The sequence below is a fragment of the Corvus hawaiiensis genome, chromosome 6, assembly GCF_020740725.1.
Source record: "Corvus hawaiiensis isolate bCorHaw1 chromosome 6, bCorHaw1.pri.cur, whole genome shotgun sequence".
Classification (NCBI taxonomy): Eukaryota; Metazoa; Chordata; class Aves; order Passeriformes; family Corvidae; genus Corvus; species Corvus hawaiiensis.
The window spans coordinates 26,115,784-26,142,373 of NC_063218.1; the positions used below are offsets into that span (position 1 = coordinate 26,115,784).

The 26,590-nt window shown below is 44.5% G+C and overlaps 1 protein-coding gene across 1 annotated transcript; it reads left to right on the top strand.

Annotated features, from left to right (window-relative positions):
• The first annotated feature begins 12,037 nt into the window (after nucleotides 1–12,037).
• CFL2 (cofilin 2) lies at nucleotides 12,038–17,736 on the top strand. Its single transcript, XM_048307668.1, has 4 exons — nucleotides 12,038–12,142; nucleotides 13,581–13,888; nucleotides 13,987–14,063; nucleotides 14,152–17,736. The coding sequence occupies exons 1-4, from the start codon at nucleotides 12,140–12,142 to the stop codon at nucleotides 14,262–14,264; spliced, it is 501 nt and encodes a 166-aa protein (XP_048163625.1). The 5' UTR covers nucleotides 12,038–12,139; the 3' UTR covers nucleotides 14,265–17,736.
• The last annotated feature ends 8,854 nt before the right edge of the window (nucleotides 17,737–26,590 follow it).

Here is a 26,590-nt window from a genome sequence, read left to right on the forward strand (position 1 = left end):
GTTATCCAGCTTGCGTTATGGGTCGAGAAGGTGAGGAATTCATGGGTTTTTAACTTCCTCCGGAATGTGGGCACATGGATAAACAGCTATCACACACTGAGCACATGTTTTTGGGGTTATGTTAACAATGGTACCTTCTGTGAGGAAATGACACCAGGGGAAGTTTTCTCCCAACCCCTCAACCAGTTCTTTGGGCCCACCCCATCAATTTTCGAAGGGTTTAAATTCCCTCTGAATACTAACCATCTGCTGCTGATAGGCCTACTCTATTTAGCATTCAAGGATAAGTTGAGATTGGCTTGGATATCTACCCGGACACCAGCCCCAGAGACTAGAGATCCTGCCCCAGAACCTGACATGGCCCCAGAGAGTAGAGTTCCTACCCCAGAGCCTGATCCTGCCCCAGAGCCTGACACGGCCCCAGACACTAGAGATCCTACCCCAGAGCCAGGTACTTTAATGCCATCGAGACATGTGGGGGCAGAACCTGTATCCATCGCTGGGGTGACCGGGGGATCACAGCAGTTGACCCTTTTGGAAGCTGAGGTGAGCCTGACTGGGAAGGAGTGGCAAAAGCATCCAATTGTGACCGGCCCAGAGGCCCCGTGTATTCTGGGCATAGACTTCCTCCGGAATGGCTACTACAAAGACCCAAAAGGACTCAGGTGGGCATTTGGGATTGCTGCTGTGGAGGCAGAGGGCATTAGGCAATTGAACACCCTGCCTGGACTATCTGAGAATCCTTCTGCAGTTGGGCTCCTGAAAGTGGAAGAGCAACGAGTGCCAATTGCCACCTCGACAGTGCACCGCCGGCAGTATCGGACAAATCGAGATGCTGTGATCCCCATCCACAAGATGATCCGCGAGCTGGAGAGTCAAGGGGTGGTCAGCAAGACCCACTCACCCTTCAACAGCCCCATCTGGCCTGTGCGCAAGTCTGACGGGGAATGGAGATTGACTGTGGACTATCGTGCCCTGAATGAAGTGACTCCACCGCTGAGCGCTGCTGTGCCAGACATGTTGGAGCTCCAGTACGAGCTGGAGTCCAAAGCAGCAAAGTGGTACGCCACTATTGACATTGCCAATGCATTCTTCTCCATTCCTCTGGCAGCAGAGTGCAGGCCTCAGTTTGCCTTCACCTGGAGGGGCGTGCAGTACACCTGGAGCCGAAGCTACAGAGGGTCTGAAGCCAACTACACTCCCACAGAGAAGGAAATCCTGGCAGCTTATGAAGGAGTCCAGGCTGCCTCAGAAGTAATCGGCACAGAGGCACAACTCCTCCTGGCACCCCGACTACCGGTGCTGGGGTGGATGTTCAGAGGAAAGGTTCCCTCCACGCATCACGCCACCGACGCTACTTGGAGCAAATGGATTGCCCTCATCACGCAGCGCGCCCGAATTGGAAACCCAAGTCGCCCTGGGATCTTGGAAATAATTACAAACTGGCCAGAAGGTGAGACTTTTGGGTTATCTTCTGAAGAAGAAGAGGAGCAGGTGACACGTGCCGAAGAAGCCCCACCATATAACGAGCTACCAGAGAGTGAAAGACAATACACCCTCTTCACTGATGGTTCCTGCCGAATTGTAGGCGCTAACCGGAAATGGAAAGCCGCTGTATGGAGCCCCACACGACAAGTTGCACAGGCTACTGAAGGAGAAGGTGGATCGAGCCAATTTGCTGAGCTCAAAGCTGTCCAATTAGCTCTGGACATAGCTGAAAGAGAGAAGTGGCCAAAGCTCTACCTCTACACTGATTCATGGATGGTAGCCAATGCTCTGTGGGGTTGGCTGGAAAGGTGGAATAAGGCAAACTGGCAGCGCAGAGGAAAACCAATCTGGGCTGCTGAAGAGTGGAAAGACATTGCCACTCGGGTAGAGAAGCTATCCGTGAAGGTCCGTCATGTAGATGCTCACATCCCCAAGAGCCGGGCTAATGAAGAACATCGTAACAACAAACAGGTAGATCAGGCTGCGAAAATAGAGGTGTCCCAGATAGACTTGGATTGGCAACATAAAGGAGAACTGTTCCTAGCTCGATGGGCCCATGATGCCTCAGGTCATCAGGGCAGAGATGCCACCTATAAGTGGGCACGAGACCGAGGGGTGGATCTAACCATGGACAGTATCTCCCAGGTTATCCATGACTGTGAGACATGCGCTGCGATCAAGCAGGCCAAGCGGGTGAAGCCTCTGTGGTATGGTGGGCGATGGTCCAAATACAAGTATGGGGAGGCCTGGCAGATTGATTACATCACACTGCCTCAAACCCGCCAAGGCAAGCGCTATGTGCTCACAATGGTAGAAGCCACCACTGGATGGCTGGAGACCTACCCTGTGCCTCACGCTACTGCCCGGAACACCATCCTGGGCCTGGAAAAGCAAGTCCTTTGGAGGCATGGCACCCCTGAGAGAATCGAGTCTGACAATGGGACTCATTTCAAGAACAGCCTTATAAACACCTGGGCTAGAGAACATGGCATAGAGTGGGTGTACCACATCCCTTACCATGCACCAGCAGCTGGGAAGGTTGAGCGGTGTAATGGACTGCTTAAAACCACCTTGAAGGCACTGGGTGGGGGGACTTTCAAAACTGGGAGATGCATTTAGCAAGAGCCACCTGGTTAGTTAACACTCGAGGCTCCACCAGCCGAGCAGGCCCTGCCCAATCCGAACCCCTACAAACAACAGATGGAGATAAGGTTCCAGTGGTGCACATGAGAGGTATGCTTGGAAAAACTGTTTGGGTAAAGTCTGCCTTGAGCAAAGACAAACCCATCCGTGGGGTTGTTTTTGCTCAGGGACCAGGTTGCACCTGGTGGGTGATTCAAAAGGATGGAGAGACCTGATGCTTACCTCAAGAGGACCTTGTTTTAGGGTGAACTACCCATGGCTCTGTACTTGTATCAGTATCAGCATGTATATTTGTATATAATTTGGGTAATGCATAGATTTATATGGTTAAAAAAGTTAAGTTTCATGTAACATGTTAGTATGGGAAAAAATTCGGGGTGGATAATGTTGGGGTTTTAGTTTAGTCTTAGTTTTTTTCCTGTTAAAGGAATTTTCTCCCATATGCATGTTGCTAGGGGACAAATAGCTGTACTTAAGAAAGACAAAAAGGGGAGTGGGGCGGGCCTGGCTACTCCTTTGTCTACACCTGGGTGTGGGGTCAGTTCGCTCTGAGCGTCCGGAGAGAGAAGCTGCAGAGAAAGGAGCCGCTGCTGCTTTCTTTTTGGCCGTTCTTTCTTCCTGCTGGAAACAACGCCGGGACCCCAAAAGCCGCTTTCCCTGCCCTGCTGGAGACCGGGCTGTGGCTGCCCTGCCCCGCTGCTGCTTCGAGCTTTCGCTACGCTGTAGCCCTGCTCGCCCTGCCTGCCTGGGCCTCCGTGGTTTTTCCCATCTGGATACATCTCGCCTGCCACCCGGGATTTGCGTCCGTCCCTGCCGTTCCAGCCTGCCGTTCCAGCCTGCTGTTCCTGAGAGTCCGGGATCAGCTGCCCAGCGGTTTGTGAAGCCTTTGTTCCATCCTTCCCGGGATCCCAGGGCACCAGAGCCGCGGGTTTCCCAAGCTCGCTCCGGAGCGCCCCCTGCAGCCGCGGGGGAACCATCGCACCTGCCCTGCTCACCGGGAGCCGCCAGCGCCCCTGCCGGCTGCGAGCGGAACTGCACCCGAGGGGAAAGGGCCTGACAGCCGAGAAGGCTGGCACTGGGTTTGTGATTGCTGTTACTGCCAGAGTTGTTGTTGTTTTGTTTGACTGGTTATATACATATAGATATAGAGTAAAGAACTGTTATTCCTATTTCCCACATCTTCGCCTAAAGGCTCTTGATTTCAAAATATAATAACTTGGAGGGAAAAGGGGTTATATCTGCCACTTCAAGGGGGGCCTCTGCCTTCCTTAGCAGACACCTGTCTTTCAAAACCGAGACACTTGGGTTAGAAGGGACCTCAAAAAATCATCTTGTTCCAACCTAGCTGCCATGGGCAGTGACACCTTTCACTAGACCAGGATGCTCAGAGCCCCATCCAACCTGGCCTTGAACATTCCAGGGAACACTGCCACAACTTTTCTGGACAACATGTTCCAGTGCCTCACCAACCTCACAGTGAAGAATTGCTTCCTCTTACATAATCTAAACCTGCCCTCTGGCAGTGGGAAGCCATTCCCCCTTGTCCTGTCAGTCCATGCCTTTCTAAAAAGGCTCTCTCCAGCTTTCTTGTAGGCTCCCTTCAGGTAATGGAAGGCATTTTGGAGTGCATTAAAATGCACATCAGTACAAGCTACACGTGAAATGTTGTCAGGGCAGAAAGCCACGGACTGCATGTGTTTTCCAAAAAGTGCACTGAGGCCAACTTTAGGTTTGTTTCTTTACCGTAATGTATCAGTTTCCTGGGTTTGCAGTGCTTCTTTCCTGGAAAATTGCTGAAATTATTTTAAATATTTTTTTTTAGGTGCAACTCAATCCTTATAATTTTTTAGGTATGAAAGAAGGAAAAAAAGTGTTTCCTGTGTTTCCAAAGACAGGGCTGTATCAGCCACTGCCCTGCGAGAGGCTCTGGGTATGGCCAGCAGCCGGCCAGGCTGGAGGTGCTCAGCCCACGCGACGTCCCACAGCCTTTGCCAGAGGGGGGGAGAAGGCAGCAAGCTCCAGCATTCCGCCTGTGCCTCCCTGCTTGCTCACAGCGTTTATCCAGCTGTTCAGGTCACTCGCTTTTGATGAGAGAAATGTTTGATTGGGCCAAGTTTCCTACAAGGATGTTACATGACAGCATACTCTCCAAAATGCTGGCCAACGGCCATGGAAGATCAGCTTTCACTTCTTTCTTCTCTGCTGTTGTTCGTCTTTTTCCTTAGATTGATTTCAAAGAAAGGGTCTTTATTTGACTAACAGAGTGCTGCTGCACCAACATCGTGTCACAGCATCGTGGTCTAGAGTTATTCTGGTGCTTGTGCTACCTGCTTTAACCAAGCCATGTGGAGGGACTGAAAATGGCATGCTTGTCCCATAATTTCCCTGTAACAAAGTTAGAAGGAATCCTCAATAGGATAACACACAGTCCAACTTCAGCTTTGTCAATTTGCTAGTCTTATCTTACCAATTTATTTAGGATTTATATTGATAGTTCCTAGGTTAACAGTCCTATAAGAATGTATGTTATAATCTATGTACTTTCCAATTTTTCTCCATCGAGTGCCCTACAGATGAAATTAGCTTGGAGAGGAAAGGATTGAAGAGACAGGCAGTGCTGTGGCTCAGCTGCTGTGAATCCTGTGTTCAAAACGGCAGAAATGGAAGCCAGGATGCTAAAATGTTTGGGGTTTGGGTGGCAGTTCTGCATTTGACTCTGGGCAGTGTGGGGCTTCATAGTTGCCTTTCGTGAGCATTCCTGTGCAGATCCCACCATCAGTCACATGCTGGGCTCTGCAGTCCTGGCACAGCTTGTGAGCGCTGCTGTCACCAGAGGACACTTCTGCACTGACCGACAGGTCCCACAATCCAGCAATGGTTATAAATATTCCTGTGCCTCAATCATCCTAAAGCCCATCCTCAACCACCAGAAAGTGATCTCAACTCATGTATTTAGCATGTTAGGCTTAGCTAATGTTTTATTTTTAGATTGTCTGAAAAAAGAAAAACTTAGGGGTTTTAAAAGGGACTATCAACTTCGTAAGCACCATGTCTTCTGAGGGAGCTTTGACATGCTTGAATGGATTTAGACTGTGCATCTTTTGTTTTCACAGTTGTTGCTTTTAAGAGGTTTCTTAGAACCAATCCTTGGGTTCAACCTTCATCAAACAGAATTTCCTTTCATTCAGATGCAATGCTGCAAACTGAGTCCGAGATCTGTCTGGAGCAATTTTAAGAGTATTAAAACTCCAGAACCAAAAGTGTCTGTCCTCTTTTTTTGTCTGACCTTTACAACTTCCAATCTAAACAGGCCATATGAATTAATCTCCAACATTTAAACACTTTTGTCATGGCTTCCTCTATCTCCTGGAGAGTATTTGATTCTTTGCTGGTGATTCTTTCTTGTATTTAAAAGATGTCTCCTTAAATCAGACCTGCAATGTCATAGAAGTGCTGATCATGATTAGAAACAGTCCATTTTCCAAGGACCTTATTCCAACATGATGACATAACCCCAGCAGGAAAAAAAGCCCAGAGCAATGAAGGTTAGTAGCAGAATCAGGCCAAGCCTGGAAGACTTGGGATTAATGCCTGAAATCTGTGTACAATCTGTGTATAGTGCTGCTTTGCACTTGTCCAGGCACAGAAAAACAAGGATTCCTTGTCCTACCAGGAACCCTGGCTGTCTCAGGGAGCCCATCTTTTGGGGGGCTTTTCTGTAAAAAAGAACAAAGTTGAATCATTATACACCTTATGTGTCAGCCAGCCCCAGCAACTTGAAGGTCTGCATGCACCTATCCTAAAGGGAAAGAGCTTTTGGAAACCATCGCCACCTTTTCCTGGAGGTGCACCAGTTAAATTGTGCCGTCTGCTGAGATGGCTGACTGTGTCCTAACTTCTGGCACTTGTCCTGCAAAACAGGCTGAAGCTGTTCAAGAAATGACTTTTTCCAGCTGTCATGCTCGTCTGCTGAGAGGAGTTGCTGCTCTGTGGCTCAACAAGTTTTCAGAAACCTAAACAAGATTAACTCAGTGTTAGGAGAGTTGTAGATATGCACTTTGGTAACATTACTGTTGTCCTTACTCCTTCTTTGTGTAAGATCTATTATATTTAGATATTAAATATAATATGTAATGTAATATAATATAATTAATGTAATATTGTGAGCAAAGAACCAACTGTTGAGCCACAACACAGGGTAAGTAAAGAAACCTCACTTTTATCTCTGTTCTGATTTTTAAAAGAAACAAAAATTTCTGCTTCTGTGCTGTGGTAACTCTACTGAAATCCTAGCACAAAAGGCAGCAGAATTTGACTTTCTAAGCTTGGGGAGAGAAACTTGGAGACTCCCAGCATACGGACTATCACTCAAGTTGTAAGACATGGGGAAAGTGTAAAAATTGCTGAGTGCTGTCGATGCATGTGCATAGCAAAAGGACACTGCAGCAGTTAGGCACATTGTACAGGGCATACAGGAATTACAAAGGCTGGCAGGATAAACAGCAGTTATTTCTTCTAGTGCTACAAATGTACAAACCTTTGTGAAAGTCGAATATGTGCTAAGTATGTAAAGAGCGAAGTTTCCCTGTATTTTAGACTTTAGGGGATTTTTTCGTTCTGTTCCGCCATTATTTTCTATGTTTCTCTCACAGGAGGAATTTTTATTTCCTTTTTTTTTTTTCTGTGTTTAAATGCCATCCGTAACATGATGTCATTACAAGACATAACATTTTAATTAAATCTCTCTTTCGCTGTCCATTGGCAGGCCCGTGGCTGCCCGGTGTTGTGATTCAGTGGCACGTGTGAGTTACCAGCACGGCGGGAGAGGGGGAATTCCTCCCTGCCCCGAAAAACATGTGGCTGCTGCTCCTCGAGCATCCCTGCTGGACTTACGCTGCTGCCGCTTCCAGCTGCCTCCTTCTGCCTGCTCTTCTGGCATACGGCCATCAGGTCAACTCGTCCAGGGAACGCGGATGGTTGACGAGCTTTGCGGGGGGGGAGGGGGGGGGGGTGGGGAGAGAAAAGGAGCTTTTCCTCAGCCGCATCCCTGCACGGGCTAAAAAGAGCCTTCCCCGCTTGGCAGAGGAAGAGGCTGCTTTACCCAAGTGAAGCATGACAGCCCTCAGGCCGGCATCGCCGCCCGGGGACCGCGCACCCCGCCTCTCGCAGCGCATCCCCGCGCTGCGGCCGGAGGGGCGGAGCGGGAGGCTCCCGGAGCCCCGGGTGGTGGCTGGGGAGGGCGGCGGGAAGGCAGGCAGCGCTCCCACGCCGGGGGCAGCAGCTGGCGGGCCGGGGCTGTGAGGTGGCGGCAGCGGGAGCAGCCGGGCCGTGACTCACCCGAGGAATGTCCTGGCACGGGCGGCCGCGGCTCCCGGTGAAGGTGACGCAACGCGCTCGGCTCGCCCCGTCCCCGCCGCGGGCAGAGCCCACCAGGCGTGACCGACTCCTCGGGAGCCCGCAGCCCTGCCCAAGCCACTGCCAAGTGGAACGATAGCTCGGAGCCCCAGAGGGATTTTGGGACAGTACCGGTGGACGAGGCTGCTTAAACCAGCAGAAGTGATCAGTGGAAAAGGGGTAGTGGAGTCTGGAGCTTCCCTCATGGGGCTTGCTGGGGATCCGTGCCTCACACTAGCGCAGGCATCCTGCTCCTCGCTTCAGGCTCCTGGAATCAGCTCACAGGGAGGCACTGCAAATCTTGCTAACTTGCAGCAAAATCGTGCCAGGATCCACAACTTAAGAGTCAAATATATTTACTGTAATTTTTTGTAAAGGAATGTATCTGCAGTGTAAGGAGAGAGAAAAACTCAGAATTAGCATTTCACGGGTTTTCTCCAATACTCTCTTACATTACCAAAAGTTAGACTTTGTCTGGCATTCTTTGCGCTCCCACTGAAAATACAGAACTGTTAGAGGGAAACTTGGTATTTTGCAGGGGTAAACAGGACATCAAAGGGGAAAAAGAAGTGCCCTGAGCAACAGATCTCATCAAATGCAGTTTCCTATGGATTTCTCTCCCTTGACAGGTTGATTTTTTGAACTAAATGGTATTAAGACTCTGTTATTTCAGTGTGCATCTATGCAAGTTTCTCTGCTTTACCCTTCTCTCTGCTTAGTCCTCTTCTTGAAGGTAATCTGGCTACATCATAAGAGCTCTGATGTCTCCTAGCAGAAACAAACAGGTTCCTGAATTGAACTGGTAGACATATAGCCCCACTTTCTTCTATCTCAAATGAAATATTTTATAAAATTTAATTACTTAATTAAGGATCTTAATTACTTTTGTGACCTCTATTCTTCTGTCAGATTTAACTCAAATAAGCTAACAAGTTAAAAAGTCACTGAGACAAGGACTAGCACGAGTGAGAGAGGGAATGCCTGAGGAGGCCAAGCAGAGGCCCTGCTTCCGTGGGAAATGAAGCTGGAATGGTAACACTGAGTTCAGCGAGGACGACAGAGAAGCAAATAGGATGCACAGCATACTAAAGGAAAGGACTGCGATACCAAAGAGCTTCAATGCATAAGGCAGCTTAGTCCATTATAATAATTTCTCACTAATGAGCATCCAGGAGTTGAATCCAAACAAACAGTGCCTCCTGCTTCACGGTGAGTCATTGCTTCCATCCACAGAGGGTGAGGGGAGGCTTGGAGGGCTTCCTCAGAGGCATGCACTCCACAGAGGGTATCATTCACAAAGCTTTTAGTGCTGCTGCTGCTGGGCTCTCTGAATCATTGGGCTATTTCGGTGTTGCCTGGTGGGATGCAGGTCTTGTGGCATAGGGGTAGTGAAACTCGATGCTTCCTGAGTGCAGTGAGATGCCGAAGTAGGAAGCAGCTTTGTCTGAGTGTGCTCCAGCAATAAGATTTGCTTGGTCATTATTGCTTTTGGCTGGATACTGGCCATTTCTGTGGCCTCTAAAGTTCACCACTGGGCTCTATCACAAGTTCTTCCTCTGATCACTGCAGTCACCAGGAGTTCAAAATTAATTTCCTTGAAAATAAGAAGCTCCTTTCTGTTTACCTGTGACCTGTTTTTCATCTCTAAGAAATGCTCTCAAATTCTGGTAAACTCATTTCTGTCTCAGAGATTTCTGTAGTCAGAAAATACTCCTTCAGCTGTGCTGCTTCTGTACTCTGATGGCTGCCAAGTACCAATCAGTGATGTGCAGCAGCAGCAGCTCTTAGTGCCTGGGTACCTCAAGTATGCACCTTGTGAGGTGAAGAGAGTAGCAAGCACTTCTGATTCATTATTCAGTTTCCATGGTGTTAAAAACAGAGGGTGAGTCATGCACAGTTTTGGAGTTGTCATTCCTGGAGTACACAACTCTGGAGCTGGTAACTCCCCACCTTTCATTTTAGGAGCTTGGGATATGCAGTGCAGAGGCCCCATGTGGGTGGCTGAGGATGCTCTGCAAGGGCACGAGATTAGGGCACTCGCACACAGCAGACTCATGGTCTTGTGCACATGTTAGAAGAAGTTTGCTGAGCCCACGGCAGTGACTGTGGTCAGCAGCTCTGGAGGATGTACTGTGCACGGGCACAGCTACACCTGCTTGCCGAGGTGAAGGAACTCCAAGCTGCCATTTGCCTCCTGACATTGTGTACGGCTGCAAGGACCTCTGTCTGGGACACTGAGCAGAACATGACACACAGCAGGCCATGACACAGCATGCCAGTCTGGGACACTCAGCATGCCATGACAGCATGGCTGCAGTGCCATGAAGGCTGTTTTGGCATACATTAACCTATCTTGACGATGAGGATCTGAGACCACTTAACTCCACCCCAGCCCATGACATTGCCCAAGAGCAGCAGGTGCCCAGGAATGGGGCTGTCAAGACATTCTCATGGACTTACGTTGATTTAAGCCAATCATAAAACTGCGTCTTGACAGTTACCCAGTTTAGGATTTCAGCTATTAATTCCCTTAACGATTTTCACCTCTCCTAACTAGTCACTTGTTTGAAAAAAAGACAGCATTTATTGTATTTGAAAACTGAATTGGATAATGGAGGATTCTTTGAATGCAAATATACAATAAAGGTACTCCTTCCTGAATCCCACAGTGCTGGCACTTGAACAGGCAGTAAGAGTAACCGAGTGGCCAGCATCTGGAAAAAAAAAAGACTTGAGTCTAACAGAGCTCAGTGGCAGCAGGAAATCCTGAATGTGTGGCTGTAAGGAGCTGAGGCGTAAATATAGCTCCAGATTAGTGATTTCAAGGCTGATGGATCCAATTTTGAATATTGATGAATGCAAATCAGTGAATTCTGCAGCCAGAGGGCAGGATGTAACTCAAAAAGGATATTGGAAACATAGTGTCTCATCTAGTCAACATGGTAATGTATAGTAATGGAGAAAAGGCGGGGGGGGGGGGGGGGAACATCAACACACCCCTCACACAATGCAGAATGAGTATGTGTGTGTGTATATATATGTGTATCTAAAACACATAGATGTATCTAATACACATACATGCGTGCTGACAAACACTGGCTAGCCGGCTTCCACCACCATACTAGTAGCAATTCAAATGTTTTGGGGAGAGAGAGCTGGCTGGTCACAACGCACGCTGGAGACTCACAGGTACAGCTGCTTGCAGCCCTGAATGTTTAGGATTTCTTGGTTTTCAAACACACCACTTCAGGGTGCACAGGACTGAGAATCCTCTTGTCCACTTGGATCGGCTAGAGGTAAAATGCTCTGTGTTTGTTATCCTGTGCCTCAAGCTCTGTCCAGCTCAGTATGGAACAGCACAACACTGTCGGGAGAGTTGTCCTTGTTTTCCTGTAAGTCATTTTCCCATCTTTTAATGCTGCATCTTCCGCCCTATGTGCTGTGTCCCGCCTCACTGTCTGAGCAGCTCTTCCAAGACCGCAGAAAGAGCAGTCTTTGTGCCAGGCCCCTTTGTGCCCAGGGCCTTTCCCTACAGAGCCCGGGGCAGCCGCAGCAGCAGCATAGATCCTCTTCGAGCGGGGACAAGGCGGCGTGGCACACGGCAGCGACACAATGCCTGACAGCGCCCGGCCACGAACCGCGAACAGCGGGCAAACCCTTTAGAGAAGGAGAAAGCGCCTCGGCCAGGGAAGCAGCGCCGGGCAGGCGGTGCGGGCCGCCACCGTGCCCCGGCCTGACGCTCGTGCTCCAAGCCCAGCGAGGGGCCGCACTGCCCCCTCAGCAGCCAGCCAGCCACCCCCGGGGCCGGCTGAGGGGCCGCCCAGGGCTCCGGGGCCCAAGCCAGTCCAGCCCCGGGCAGCGCTGACGCCGCCTCTGCCCGGCGGACCACCGAGCCCCGCCGCCTGAGGGTCCTGCCCCGGGGGGCCGGCCCAGCGCGGCCCGGCGGCGGCACGTGGTGGCGGCGCGGCCCATGTGACCGGCCCTCCCCGGCCGCCGCGGCTCATCCCCCGCCCGGCCGAGTCCCCGCCCGCCTCGCCCCCAGCGCAGCGCAGCGCTCTCTGCGTGCAGCAGCCCCGCACCGCAGGCAGCCGCCGCCGCCCCGGGACCCGGCGCCATGGTAAGGGCGGCGCGGCGCCGCCGGCCGGGGAGGGCGGTGCGGGCGGCTTGCGCGGCCCGGCGGAGCCGAGCGAGGCTGAGCAGAGCAGGCCCAGCCCAGCCCGGCCCGGCCCGGCGCGGCCCTGCGGCCTCCGGCGGCCATTTTAGTCTAATTTTAGCCGGGTGCGGGGGGAAGGGGCCGCGGGAGCGGCCGCGGGGCAGCTGCGGGCGGCGGGGCTGGGCCCGGGGCCGGGGCCGGGCGCGGGGCGCAGCGCTCCCTGCGGCACCGCCCGGGCGTGCGAGTGCCCCGCGGTGCGGCGAGGGGCGGCGGGCGCGGGGAGAGAGGTCCCGCGCTCCTCCCGAGGAGCCGCCGCGGCGGCCGCCTGGTGCCCGGGCCCGAGGGGCGGCCGGGAGCGGCCGTGTTGGGAGCGCTGGGGCTGGGGCGGGTGTCGGAGCGCAGGGCCGGAGGGCGCGGGGCGGCGGGATTCCCTCCGTCCCCGCGAACAAAGCGGGAAGAGGGGCCGGCGGCGCCCCGGGGACAAAGCCGGCGGCTCCTTGCGAGCCGCGCACCTGCCTTTCCTCCCCGGGCAGCCTGCGCTGGCAGCGCCCGCCTCGGCAGATATAATTGCTGGACCGAGAGCAAGGGCGCTGCAGATGGGCTGAGCTCGCTTGCTCACTCGCAGTGGGGTTTGCTAAATTATTTTCATTTTGCCTTGAGCTCCCCGGTTGCCCTGCCGGCGTTTTGTTTCCTTGCTGCTTTAGGCTCGTGTTTTGAACGGCTTGCGAGCCTTATGGGCAGCTGTACGGTTGTAATTGATATTTTTATATGAACGAACAGTAGTCAAACAATACTCCCGCAGCAGCATGAAGTAAAATTCGGGAGTTCTTAAGGCGCAGTGTTGAAGCTGACACAATGCAGAAAACATTTTTGCTGCTTGTAGAGCCTTACCTCACCCAACAAAATGAGAGTCATGACAGTGCTGGATATGAGCTGCTGCTGTAGCGTTTGTTCTATGAAAAAAAACCCAAACCAACAAAAAACAACTCACCAAAACCCCACCCTCTCCTATCCCAACCGAAAATTACAAAGTTCTCTCCTATGTTCAGTTTCTACCCCCTCATCACTCCCTCTTCCCCTCCCCCCAAATAAGCCAAATGCATGATAAGGTAAACTGTTCGAGTAGTACAGTTGTGTGACTAGTTGTATGAAACTGCTATTCAGAACTGCAGCAGAAGATGCTGAGATCTACAAGAAGAAACTACTGATTTTACGCCTCCTTTATATCTTCTGCTCCAGTCCCACAAATATTATTAAATTCATAGTGTGATCAGGTTGAGTATAGTATTTTTATTCTTATGGGGGCAGGCAGACTTCTTTATCTAGCACTGTGGGCTATCATCTTTTTCTAGTGAGTGTTAATTTTTGCTGTTCAAATTATTCCTTTGATCTCATTTTACAGGCTTCTGGAGTAACAGTGAATGATGAAGTCATAAAGGTTTTTAATGACATGAAAGTAAGGAAATCTTCAACCCCAGAAGAGATTAAAAAAAGAAAGAAAGCTGTTCTCTTCTGCTTAAGTGATGACAAAAAACAAATAATTGTAGAGGAGTCAAAGCAGATATTGGTTGGTGACATTGGTGATACTGTGGAGGACCCCTATACAGCCTTTGTGAAGTTGCTACCTTTGAATGATTGCCGATACGCTTTGTATGATGCCACATATGAGACAAAGGAATCTAAGAAAGAAGACCTGGTATTTATATTCTGGTGTGTGAAAGCAAAGCTTGCTGTTAAAATTGAATATTCTGGAGCTACCACTGGAAGATTTAATAACTGTTCTGTTGTGGCTTTCTTTTTTCTTAAAGGGCTCCTGAAAGTGCACCTTTAAAAAGCAAGATGATCTACGCAAGCTCTAAAGATGCCATTAAAAAGAAATTTACAGGTATAGACCTGAAAATGTTTTTCTTGTTAATTACAATGCCATTTAGATGTTGAGGTTCTCACAAGCATATTGTCCATCTGTCTTTCAGGTATTAAACATGAGTGGCAAGTAAATGGTTTGGATGATATTAAGGACCGTTCAACACTTGGAGAGAAATTGGGAGGCAACGTGGTAGTTTCACTTGAAGGAAAACCCTTATAAAAAGACAGACAAGTGCCATCTGGATCTAAGGAGCTTCCATTTCTGCAGCTCGTTCAATTGGAATAGTATTAGTCTCCCCATCCCCTCCCCTCCTCAAAAAATAAGACCCTTCCCCACCGCCCTGAAGGAGATGTCATTGTTAAGCAGTCTACCAGTGATTGCCATTAGACTGTTTAATCCTGGTAGTTTTATGTAGGATTCAAGGAATGCTTTCACGTCATACTCTTGGCCAAAACTGGCGTTGCAGGCATTCCTTGCAACATGTACAATGAATGTGATAGTTAATGTAAATAGTCTAGCAGACAGCAAAGGGTAAGCTAATTGAATGCCTTGAAAGTATTGTCCTCTGGTCGGATGGTAGACTCTCTACAGTATTACTTAACAGTTGCACTTGATTGCAGTTCCATGAGGCTCTTGTGCATTCATACACCTCACCTGCCTTGACAAGCCTATTTTTGTGACATGGCAGCACACAACACTATGCATTTAAAGCACTTTTTTGTAATATGTTTGACCCGCCCCCCCCCCAAGGAATGCCAATTAAGTTGCTGTAACTGTGTCATCAAATTATTGTAGTACCTCAGTTTCATTCCTGTTACATGCATATCTTTATTAAATGAAGTAGCTGTTACGATGCCTTTCGTTTTCCATTGAATGTACACTACTGAACAGGAGTAGAAGTTCTCCGTTTACCATGTGAGTCTTGAAACACTAAAGTTTTGTAAAACATCAGTCATAGTGGCAATTTCTGTATTAAAAAGAGCCTTAAATGGAACATTGTTTTTTGAGATCAAAAACTGGCCACGTTGCAATAAAACTTGTGGCTTATTACAGAATGTTGCCTTGTTTTCATTGGAAAATATAGTTTTTAAGTGTTTAAGCATATTTCAAATAACTTCTGTGGAAAGTATTGTAAAGGTAAACAATCATTAATCTCATTTTCAATAATGCAAGTTTTTAATACTGACTTAGGCACTGCTTTACAATACTTTGTGGCTCTGTTCTGGCCATTGAATAAAAGATCTGCTCCTAATTTACCGTAAAGTAAAGAAGCTACCACTACTGGAGACCGTTAGTTCCATGAAACACTTGTGTCAGAAACTTAAAAGTACAAAGTAATTAACCATGCAGTGTGTTTCGTACCTGAATGTTCTTAAAGTTCTACATGCCAGAGTAAAACCTTGCACAAGTTTTTACAGCTCGCGTCTCTCTCAGTAAGATGATGTGTAATGATAGTTACAAGCAGAATATGAAGCTGGGAAATAATTTTTGTTTCTCGAGTGTTGCAGTTAGACCGACTCAGTACAAGAATTAGCCTAAATGAACTGTTCTTCTTGTTAGCTTCTATGTAAATAGAACTGGAAAGTGTTTGCCGCTACTGAGGCTTGCATAGGGGACATGTTTTGGCTGGGAGCCAAATAATGCTCTCCTTATAGAGAATTTGATCTGCTCTGTGTGAGCAATCCTCCGTTAGCCAGAGCTATTTATGGCAAACACATGCTTTTGTATCTTGTCATCGTTATCCAGAAATGGCAAAACTGGACATGATTCTCCTGGTATGCATAAAGGAGCGCTGTTAGGCAGCCACTGGCAGCTGAACTGTACACGCTGCTAGAAGGAATGCTCTTTTATCATTACCTTATTTTAAAAAGTTGGTAGAGTAAAACTGTGGGGCTTTTAAATACGGGCTCTTTATGTTAAGTCCATAGCCCTTTTTCAACAAGGAAGGAGATAATAATCCAAATACTTTCTCTTCTTTTTTTCCCGCAATAGTTTTAAGTAACCTAGTGGTACTGTGTTTAGGCTCTCTTGTCCTGTAGAACTTTAAGACTTTATTTCAGGCTTCTGGCTGTCCCTATGACTTGCACACCTCATTGTGTTAGCTGTTCTATGTAGACTAAACTTTATTAGAATTTAACTAAAAAGGCATGATGACCACTGACTTACTAAGTGTATTAATCAGTCTTGGTTTTGTTCTACAAAACTCTCCTTTCAGGTACCTTTTAAGGTTGCGAAGTAACTGATGGTATGCATGTTGTCTAGATTAAAAAAACCCCACAACTTTTTTTTCCTCAAAATAGTCTATTTCTGATCATTCATGTTGTATGCAAAGCCCAGTTTAATGTAAAGATCTTTGTGCTTTATGTTTGACTTGAGTTCGGTACAGTAAAATGAAATTATCTTTTAACTGATTTTTCACAAGGAATAAATTGTTTCTTTAGAAAAAGCCAAAATGGGAAATGTTAAATTTTAATAAATCATTTGAATTTTCATTTTAGACAGTAAACTTTTTTTAAGGAGTACTGTGTTTAAATTTATTGTTTGTCTCTGCTGCAGTCTAGAAAAATGTCTGTGGCTTCTTAGTTGAATATTATAGGTTCTTTTTTTTTTTTTTTTTTTTTTAACTAGCTTAGGTGTATATTCACTCAGTCCAACTAGCTATGAAATTGAAGCACAAACTGTATTTATGTAAGATTCCTACCAAATTAAAGTTTTGGATCCAAAAGGATCAGCCCGCCTTCAGTTTGTTCTTGAAATGAATGACTGACTGACTGATGTGAGGTCCAATTCAGATGGCTTGCTTTTAAAAAAAAAACAAAAACAAAAAAACAAAAACCAATAAAGTGCTACAGAACTGTTACTGTTTGAATTATAAAACAAATGGGAGACAGCTGGCATCTGTTCCAAAATGGTTTGTCAGCTGTTGTTTTCTGTCATTATGCAAAATGGTGAGGGCCTCATTGTGATCGAGAAGGGGAGGAAAATCCTCTCAAGTTGAATATCTTCTGTGTATCTCCGTGTAGACGTGGCTTTTGGATATCTTGGCTTCAGTTATTTTATTGATAAAGAAATGTTAAATAAATTTTTCATGAGAGTAGCTTGCGCAGAAATGGCATTTTTCTTCTAAAAAAATACTTCAAAGCCAGCAGTTTTGTTTGATTTGGTAAATCCTGGAAGAGGTATAGATAAATGGGTTTGATTTCTCTGAAAAGGGAAATCAATCCAAGACTAGAGTGTGTTAGTGAGGTTTGTATTTTTGGTGTGATATTAGAAGTGCAAAGCTTAAATTTATATGGATTTGAGTGTAAAAATCACTTCTAGTTCAGATCATGAAGTGGAGTTTGAGTATGCTCAGTTAAAACCCAAAGTGTTTCTTTAAGTGGAAGAATTTTCCTGCTCTACCATTCCCTCAGAACGAGTGATGGAATACAGCAATTGCCACAATTTGATAATAAGCTTTACTCTCTTATGCCAATTCCAGTATAAACCAAATTTTCATGTCTGCCTATTTTTTATAAACTTCTGTAAGTCCCCTTTAGTTTGTGGTGGTGAGTTAATGATTGTAGAGTGAAAACACGGCACTAATGGTGGATCAAAGATCATCAATGTAGCACCTGTCTCTGAGTATTGAATTTCTTTGAAATATTTCTGATTTTGAAAACCTGGTATAAATAAAATTAATTTAAATGTCTTCAGTTGTTGAGTTTGTTTGTGTGCTAGACAGCACCTACACTAATCGCTTTGTTGTGGTCTTTGGACTGGGAGCAGCCCAGATACTGTGAAAGGAGTAGTAGTGGAATACCTGGGTTTTTCTAACAGGTTTCATCTGCTACCTCTTCAGTTCAATATCCAACTACAGCAAAAGCCAGCACCAGTTGCTCTGGAGATGCATATAAAGAAATTTTTAGTGGGTTGGTTCTAGATAACCTTTTGCTTTTGTTGGATCCCAGCTGATGTGTTCAGAAAGTTAGATGGATTTTATATAGCATATGTAGCAAAGAAAGTACATTTACACTGCCAAGTCATTTCTAATACAGGAAAGAAAGTGAACGGATGCAGTGTGAAAAAGTTGACTCCATGAAGAAAGATCAAAATATTATCATTTTGGTACCAGTGGCATCTGTCTTGTTAATATAAAATTTCTTGGATCTAGGAATATGTTATCTGGAAGAGTTAATTTTGTAAACAAAGAACTGTCAAGAAACAGCTTCATTGGATTCTCTTCAGAAGGCAGACTTTTACAATGTACATTAAAAAACCCTTTACTGTTTGCCTAACATAAGCCTTCTCTGTGGCTGTGGGGAACGTACATGAGAATGTGCATTTTAAAAAAGAATTAAAGGTCTCATTCTGAAGTTTTCTTAATAAAAACTACTGTTTAGTTAAAATACGTTCTATTCTTACTAAATTCATATCCAGTGCTTGACCCTATTGAATTTGGACATTTCTCTGCCTCACCTCCCATGCTGTTAAATCTACAATAATCTCCATACATCTTACTCTTCCTTGCATTACCTATCGATGCATTGTACTAGTAACATCTGAAAAATAAATACAACAGTAAAAATGAAATCTTTTCATAGGAAGTTCAAACAGGTGACATAATTTATGTTCATTTGATGATTTCGTGGAGTTGTCTTTTTACATTGTAGAGCTTAGAGAAAAAATGTGCTAGTTGGAGGTACTGAAAGTAAGTTTGACATTCCTAAGATTCTGTGATTGTCTTTTTAACTCCTCATTGTAGGTTAATGTTTCTGTTGTCAGCTTTGCTTCATAGTTACTTAGAAAACTAAAGATTGGAAAAGAAACTTGAAGGTGCTGCTAGTTATTTTCAGAAGTTTCTAAATGCCAGTTCAGACTATAATATACAAACTTCAATTTCCCACTGCTAGCCTAATTTTTATTCTCGTATGTGTAGGCTTAGAAATGTATGTGTAACTGTAATCATGCCTCTCGTCTTCCACTTCTTTATTTTTAAAAACAGCTGTGTCACTGCAAATCCCTACCATCTGCCCACCATCTTCTGTAAAGGTTTACAGACAATCTCCACTTGTACCTTTTAGTATCTATTTTTCCCCTCTCGTTTGTGATTGTAGGAGTTTGATTTAGAAAAACTAACCGCTGTAATACTGTGCTCCTCAAAAGCTTTTCTATTATGCAGAAAGTTAAAAGCATCCGTTAAGTCTCTGGTGAGCACAGCTGCAGGGTGTACATTGGCTTGAAAAAAGCGATGTGATTTTGAGAACCAGTTTAGAGAGCCTTATTTGTGTCTGCTTCCTCTTAGTGGCAGCACTGCTTTCATCTGTGACCTTCTATTAAAGCTGATGTGAGAGCTAAGCTTTTCTTCCATTTTGGCTGTTTCAACAGAAAATGGAATGTGCCTGTAGCAAACAAGGTGCAGAGAAGCAGAGAAGGTTTAGAAGCAGCAGTTTTTCATGGAGACCTGTACATCCGGTGGGGGGGAAAGGGTTACAGCAGAGGATTTGTTTCCTTTTAATTTCAGTAGGAGCTTGCAGCTGTAATGACTAGGCTTATGTTATCTTTTGCTCTGCCTGAACATAAGTGATTCCACAGTCTCAACTGTCTCAATGCTTTCATGCAATGAAATGTGAACATGCAGCTCTTTATCAGTGAAATGTGGTTTACTCCTACAGAAGTGAAGCCCTGCTACAACAGTGCTCTTGGTTAGCCATGTCATGTGGAGAGATGCACCTAAGCTGCATTTGAACAGTCCTTAAAAAATGTGTGGGTTTTGATTACACCAAATACAATAATCAAGCTATTACACAGGGACTGAGGATGAGCCGGTGTAGTTCTTAATTGGGTGACTGCAAGTGACAAATATAATTCATGGTCATGTTTTTGAACCTTAGCCCTGTTATTTAAGCGTGATTTAAAGATGAAACACTTCCCAGTCCACAGAATTCATTGCCTGCCTAAATTCTTTTAAGAAGCAGTAGCATAATTTTAGCTCTTCACTGAATATACTGATGCAGAATCTGTCACCTGAGGCTTTTTAGTTGTCTGCTTGACAAATTCCTTTTGTAGTACTGCATTATTTCTCTGCATCCACGCTTCAAAATCAGTTCCCAGAACTCTCCTTCCAAGTAACCAGAATTCCTAAACAATATTTATTCTGTGTGACTAAAGTAGAAAGGCATCTTGTAGAACACCCATAGGAAACAAATGCATGGTATTAGTCTGCGTGGCCACTGAACATGTTTGGCCCTGCGTGCCATCTCTGACTGTGGGGTTATTCTGATGAAAGGTCAGCTCATTCAGGTTTGCGTGGAATAGCCCAACACAGAAATCTGTGGAAACAGGAAAGAATGTTTTAATTTTGCTCAGATAAAGACTTTATGAGCTGGGTGTGATAACCACTTTTTAATTTTTTCTTTTTACCTGTCCTGACAAAAACACCTGGCTTTGATTCTAGCCAGTTTTATCAATTTAGTTCGACAGGTGCAATGGTTGGAAATATCTTCAGGACAAGCTATATTTAGATATATAACCTTTTGATAATTCTGGCAGTTGCTTTGATCTCATTATTTTAATTCAGTCACTTCAACTCCATTACAATTTTAACTGCCTAGAGTTCAGCATTGCCAATGTGATCTCGTAACACAGCTTGAGGAACACTTAAAAGTAGTCATCATCAAAATTATTAATAATATAAATCCATTTTATTTATTTATTTTATTGAGCTAGTCTCAGTTTTGCAATGAGGATGACAACTCTCTTAAAGTTAGGTGGTCTACCAGGGAGTTCCTGGTTGAACACCTGCCATAGATCTTTGTGTAGATTGAAGAAGTGTTGGAGCATTCCTATCGGAGCAGTTTGCTTTGCTTTCTTGCACAGCTGGATGAATTTCCTCTCCTGGAAGATGTTGAGGTCACTGTGGTATCAATGTTTAAAGTATTTCACCTTCTATTTCTGAATGGAATGGACCGATTGCAATTACAGCTTTTTCTTAGGGTAATACAGTCGAGGATCACAGCTATGAGTTTCATTTTTTTCTTGATTACCAGAAGGGAGAAAAGAATGTGTCTCATCCCACTGCGTAGCATAAGGCCAAAATTCAGCACTCAAATTACATGCAGGCCTCATAACTGTTTTCAGCCATTGTACCTGCAGGAACAAAATGTGACCTTGTCAAATGAGTTGTGCATGGTCCTGGAAAACTCCAGAAAAGAGCTAAGGTAAGAGAAAATACAAAGTTGGGATACTTCCAGTAACTGCTTTGTGCACTTCAGATTCAGGAAGCATATGGCCGGCTCTGTGTTTATCTGCAGTTATTTCGTGCACAAATAATGACACATAAATATATATTTAACACTAATGGTAATTCAGAATGTTATGTTAATTTAACAGCTGTTTTCTATGGAAAATAGTGAGATCGTAGCTGGTTTTTTGTTTATTTTTTTTTTAAGCAATGGTGTTACTAACCAGTTTTTCTGCTGAAATAGCAAACTGTGGAAATGTGAGAAGAGTTATTTCTCTTTGCATCAGCATCTTATCTTGTGTGCAAATACAGATCCTCTCAGTTTCTTCTTAAAATAGTGTTTGGACAACATTCTGTGGTTAATGGACAAGAATCTAGGATTTTTGTAAGCCACATTTTATAGCATTAATGTGAACATGCACATGTTTTTTGAGCTATGAGATAAAAACTTTTAATTACAAAAGGGCATCTTTTGTGAGAAAAAATTAGTAACTTTTTAAAGCTTTTATTTTCCTCTGCTATCAGTTTACTTTTTATTCCTTAAGTTACCTTAAGTTATTGGGATCTGGGGTTTTCTTTGGTTAGTTTTTTGATTTTGGTGGTCTCACTTTCCCCACACTGCATCATGTTTCAGCCTAATACAGACTGTATTAAATTGTTCTCAGAGGAAGAAGGTATTATGTATGTAACATACACAGTTTCTGTAGGAAAGAGTAAACTCTTTGCTTGACCCAGTTTTATGGGGCTATTTCTTTCTACAGAGATGGGATCACAGTTAAGGAAGAGGGACAAATGGGTTTGCTGAGAGTATTTAGGAGCACTCAGTGGGAATGAGATTATTATTGTAGTGCTTAATCCTAAAATAATCATATACCATCTCATCAACCTTGCATCAGCATCTGAGAGAGATGAATATTCTAGCTACTTTGTGATATTTGTCTGAGATCATTTTCTATTACTATAAACTTGGAGCTCTCCAGATAAATATAGAATATTTCTACCTGTGATCAATGTTTTGATGTTTTCACAAATATATGTTGTGTCTTTTAAAAGATGATTTCCAACTAGTGGAAATGTATTTCTGAACAAATACATCTTTTATGGATCTGAAAATTAAAATGAAGGTTATAGAAGCAACCACTTCACTTAATCTTTTTGGGGGAATTCCTATAATGTTATCAGGCTTCCTTTTCCATCTGTTGGGCACAGTATGAAAGAATGCACAGAAAGGGGCTGTTATGGTAACATAGTATCTGTCATCAATGACATTAAATTCATTTACTGGTAGTGAAGTTACAAGTCATGCTGAATGTAAAAGGAATAGAAACTATTCTCAGATTAGAATTTGTCATTTTCATAGACAGTAACATTTAGTTCCCTTTGAACAGGTGTAGGTGTCCTGCCGTGTCTGTTTCCTTAAAGATGAAAATGACAAACCCAAGCCTTTCCCCTGCCTTTGATTTGCTCTAAATGTCCCATCTCCTCCAAAGCATTTTCCCTCTTCTGCCCTACATGCAGATATTGCTCACTTGCTGCCTCTAATCCTCTTATTTACCTCAGTTACCTCAGTTTCACTTCCTTTCATCACCTTTTCTCTCCCTGCTAGTTCTGATTTTCCTCTGGTCTTGTTCCTTCATATTAGAAGTCTTTACCATAAACAAAGAGTGCAAACAAGAAAAAAAACCCACACAAGCCCAACCACTTTTGATCCATTTACTGTTTTCTTTTATTAAAAATATGAATCTTTATGAAGAAATTATTCAAAGTGTAAACCTGACTACAGTTTACCAAAGTGTCAAACAGTTTGAAATAATCTCTTGAGATGTTTGAACAGTTCCATTCTGTGCACGGGATTTAACTCAGAAATCCAGACTCCACCACTTAGATGGGAAATTGCCATATTGGGTTATTTTATGCTCTCAGTGCCAGAAGCATTAACTCTCCTCTTTTTTTGCAATCATTAAAGCATCTGATTTCAGCTGTTAATTTCCACGAAAGTGGTTAAGTACTTACAGTGTGAGGAAATGCTACAGATGCATGAATTTATGATATATTGAAAACCGAAGCTGTAGAAATAGTGTGAAATAAACTGTGTATCGAGACAGAAGCTGGAAGTTAATTGCACAGCTCACTGGTTCATTGCCAAATGCACTGGTTCCTAGTAAAATCAAGAAAAACTCAGTATTATAAAACATACAGAAAACTGCTGCAAGAATTAGAGCCCATATTACATCTTAAAAAAGATTCAATAAATTTTGAAGTAACCTTTTGTATAATCAGAAATTATATTAATACAATACCTTCTAAGAGTTTTCATCTGCTTTCTTTTCTGCAACCTTGTATTAGGCTTATTCATCTCCTTGGGCTTTTCTCTGCAGTCAGGAGACTAGAAATTGACAGCATTGCAGTAAGGATTTATTTCCTTTTCCTGATCTTAAAAAGAAAGGAAAAATGTCTGATGAAGACATATGAAGTAGGGCCATCTGAGGGTGCTATTTGACAATATAATGAAGGTACTCCAATGACATGAGTGGGCTAAGAGGGGGATTCCTGCAGATGCTGGGCTGAATGCCGCCTCTCTTTCCTGGTGCTTATATCTGCCTGATCAGGCAGTGAATTTAGGAATCTACACTCCTCACTTACTTTGGAAAAGTTTTTTCTTTTGCTTGTTTAGGGAGGCACAATGCCTGAAATGTTTCAGATGTTTCTGAGAATTGCCTCGGTCAGCAGCTGGTATGCAGGGTGTCCGTGGAGGAGCTGAACTTAGTGTTCATTGAGGTGCTGGAGCATGTCCAGAGAAGGGCAATGGAGCTGGGGAAGGGTCCTGAGCACAAGTCTGATGAGGAGCTGCTGAGGGAGCTGGGGTTGTTCAGCGTGGAGAAAAGGAGGCTCAGGGGAGACCTTATCACTCTCAATAAGTACCTGAAAGGAGGTTGTAGCCAGGTGGGAGTGGGTCTCTTCTCCCAAGTAGCAGGACTAGAGGAAATGACCTCAGGTTGCAGCAGGGGAGGTTTAGATTGGATATTTTGAAAACTTTCTTCACCAAAAGGGTTGGCAAGCACTTGAACACACTGCCCAGGGAAGTGGTGGGGTCACCATCCCTGGAGGTATTTGAAAGATGTGTAGATTTGGTAGTTGGGGATGTGGTTTAATGGTTTAGTGGTGGGCTTGACATTGCTGGGTTAATGGCTGGGATCAATGATTTTAATCCCTTCCAACTCAGCATATTCCATGATTCTAGAAATGATTTTATGATTCATGACAGCCACCATGCTCCTGCATGTTGCTCAGTGTATTTCCAGGTGATACCAGGCTCCTGTGTTACATATATCTTGTACAGTAAGTCCAGTGCTTCCAGGAAGAATTGGACATTCTCTGTCCATGTATCACACAGCTGATGTGTATACTCACAATGTATTTAACAAAGATCAGAAGCACCAGATGTTTGGGTCTCTGGTAGATAATGAATGATTCTGACATCGTCATGTTGTGTCTTTGCGGGCAAACTTAGGGCAAAACTCTGGAAAGTCCAATGATCACTGGCATCTCAGCTTCTTGCTATGCACATACTTTAAACTGTGTATTCTTCAGCACTCTGATTCCTGTAGAGCAGTGGTGAAATCCAGTCCATCAACTCTCAGCTGGTGATCATCCAGCACAAGACATGTAAAGGCATTTCGGTGTTTAATTGAAGGTGAAATTCGGAGTTACACTACATCAGACATGTGCATGCCTGACTCCAGCTCTTGCTTCCTCCCTTTACTCCTTTTAACAGTGTTCCGACCACCCTTCCCCCATGAAGATCCATGATATGAATTAACTGAATTCCTCAGATTCTGAAGTTCTGACTACAAGCTTTCAGAGACTGGGAATCCTGCCATACCATAGTATTCTGAAGGGTGTAGGCAAGCATGCTCCGTGCCCAGCACAGTCACCAAACTTTGAATATCTAAGGGCCAGCACTTCTAGAGAGTTTGGGTTTTGCTTTGTTAATTTAATTAGTGAGAAAAACTTTGTTTTTTCAGCTTCATCTTCCTGTTAGCATTCCAGGTGAATTGAATCTAGTGGTGTTTCAAGTGGAAAAGTAAATTAGGAATTTACTGTAGACTAATTAGAAAACAAAAACAATAGGCAAAATAGCTGACCTGATGTGTATTTGGAATTCAACCAGTGCATGTATATGCTAAATATCTATGAAGTTGGAGGGAGTTTTTGTCAGGATTGGTGTAATCCAGGCATAATTAGGTGTAGCTACATTAAAATCAGCAGAAGTTAGAAATGCATATTATAAGTTCATTACTGTCTGGAATCATTAGAACAGCATGGTGTGATGTTAATGGCAGCAGGGAAATGTGCTGGGTGTACAGTAGATGAAGTCAAACATTTTACCAGCATTATGCATATTTCAGGGCATGCAACACAGATTTGCAGTTTTAGACAACAAAGATGAAGAATCCAGACTGAAAAGTGATGGGTCTCAATATATACAAGAAATGCAGGCATGGTTCTTTTCATCAAAGAGTTATTCTAAATATACATTATTAATTTAACCTAATAGCACTCACTTTTTAAATGTACCAAGTGCAATGATAAATGCTGTTGTTTTGTCATGTGGCCATTTATACTTACCTATTACAGCCTTTTTTGGATCAGCAGCTATGTACTGTCTTTTTATGTTCTTTGTATGTCCACAGAAGAACTCCTCATTTTTGTGAATATAAGTTCAGAAAACAGTATTAACATCCGGGGCCATTCGTAAGGCAGAATCTGGACTCTCCTGTCCCAGTCTCCCCAGCGGCCCAGTGTAGTAAGGGCACTTTAAATGTGACTAGCACAAACTGACAGCACTAGATTCAGCAGAAACAATGCACAGCCCAGTCTTATTGCCATATTAATTAATAAATGGGTGAGTTCCCTCCATTTCTTATACAAAACTGTAAGAAAAAACATTAGAAAATCTGCCCATTATGGAAGAAACCTGAATTCATCTCTCTTGTGACTAGTTATGGTTCTAATTCACATGTTAGTGCCCTAACTAGGTCTGAAGACTCCAGTCTCTGTTTGCACTGCAGGTAAGGGGTTTCACTGGTGTTCCTGTGTGACAGCCTGGTCTGATGGTCAAGACTCACCCTTTGATACTGCCAAGGTACAAATCACTGCTTTAACACACCCTCGCATTGAATGCAGCATAACTTCACATCTTGAAGGACACTGGTTATTGGTATCTTGCTTGCCTAGTTTCTGCCTCCAGAACTGTTCAAATGTTCTGTTTTAGTAAGAGATTAGGGAGCAATCATCTAGAAATCAGACACACTGATGTCTG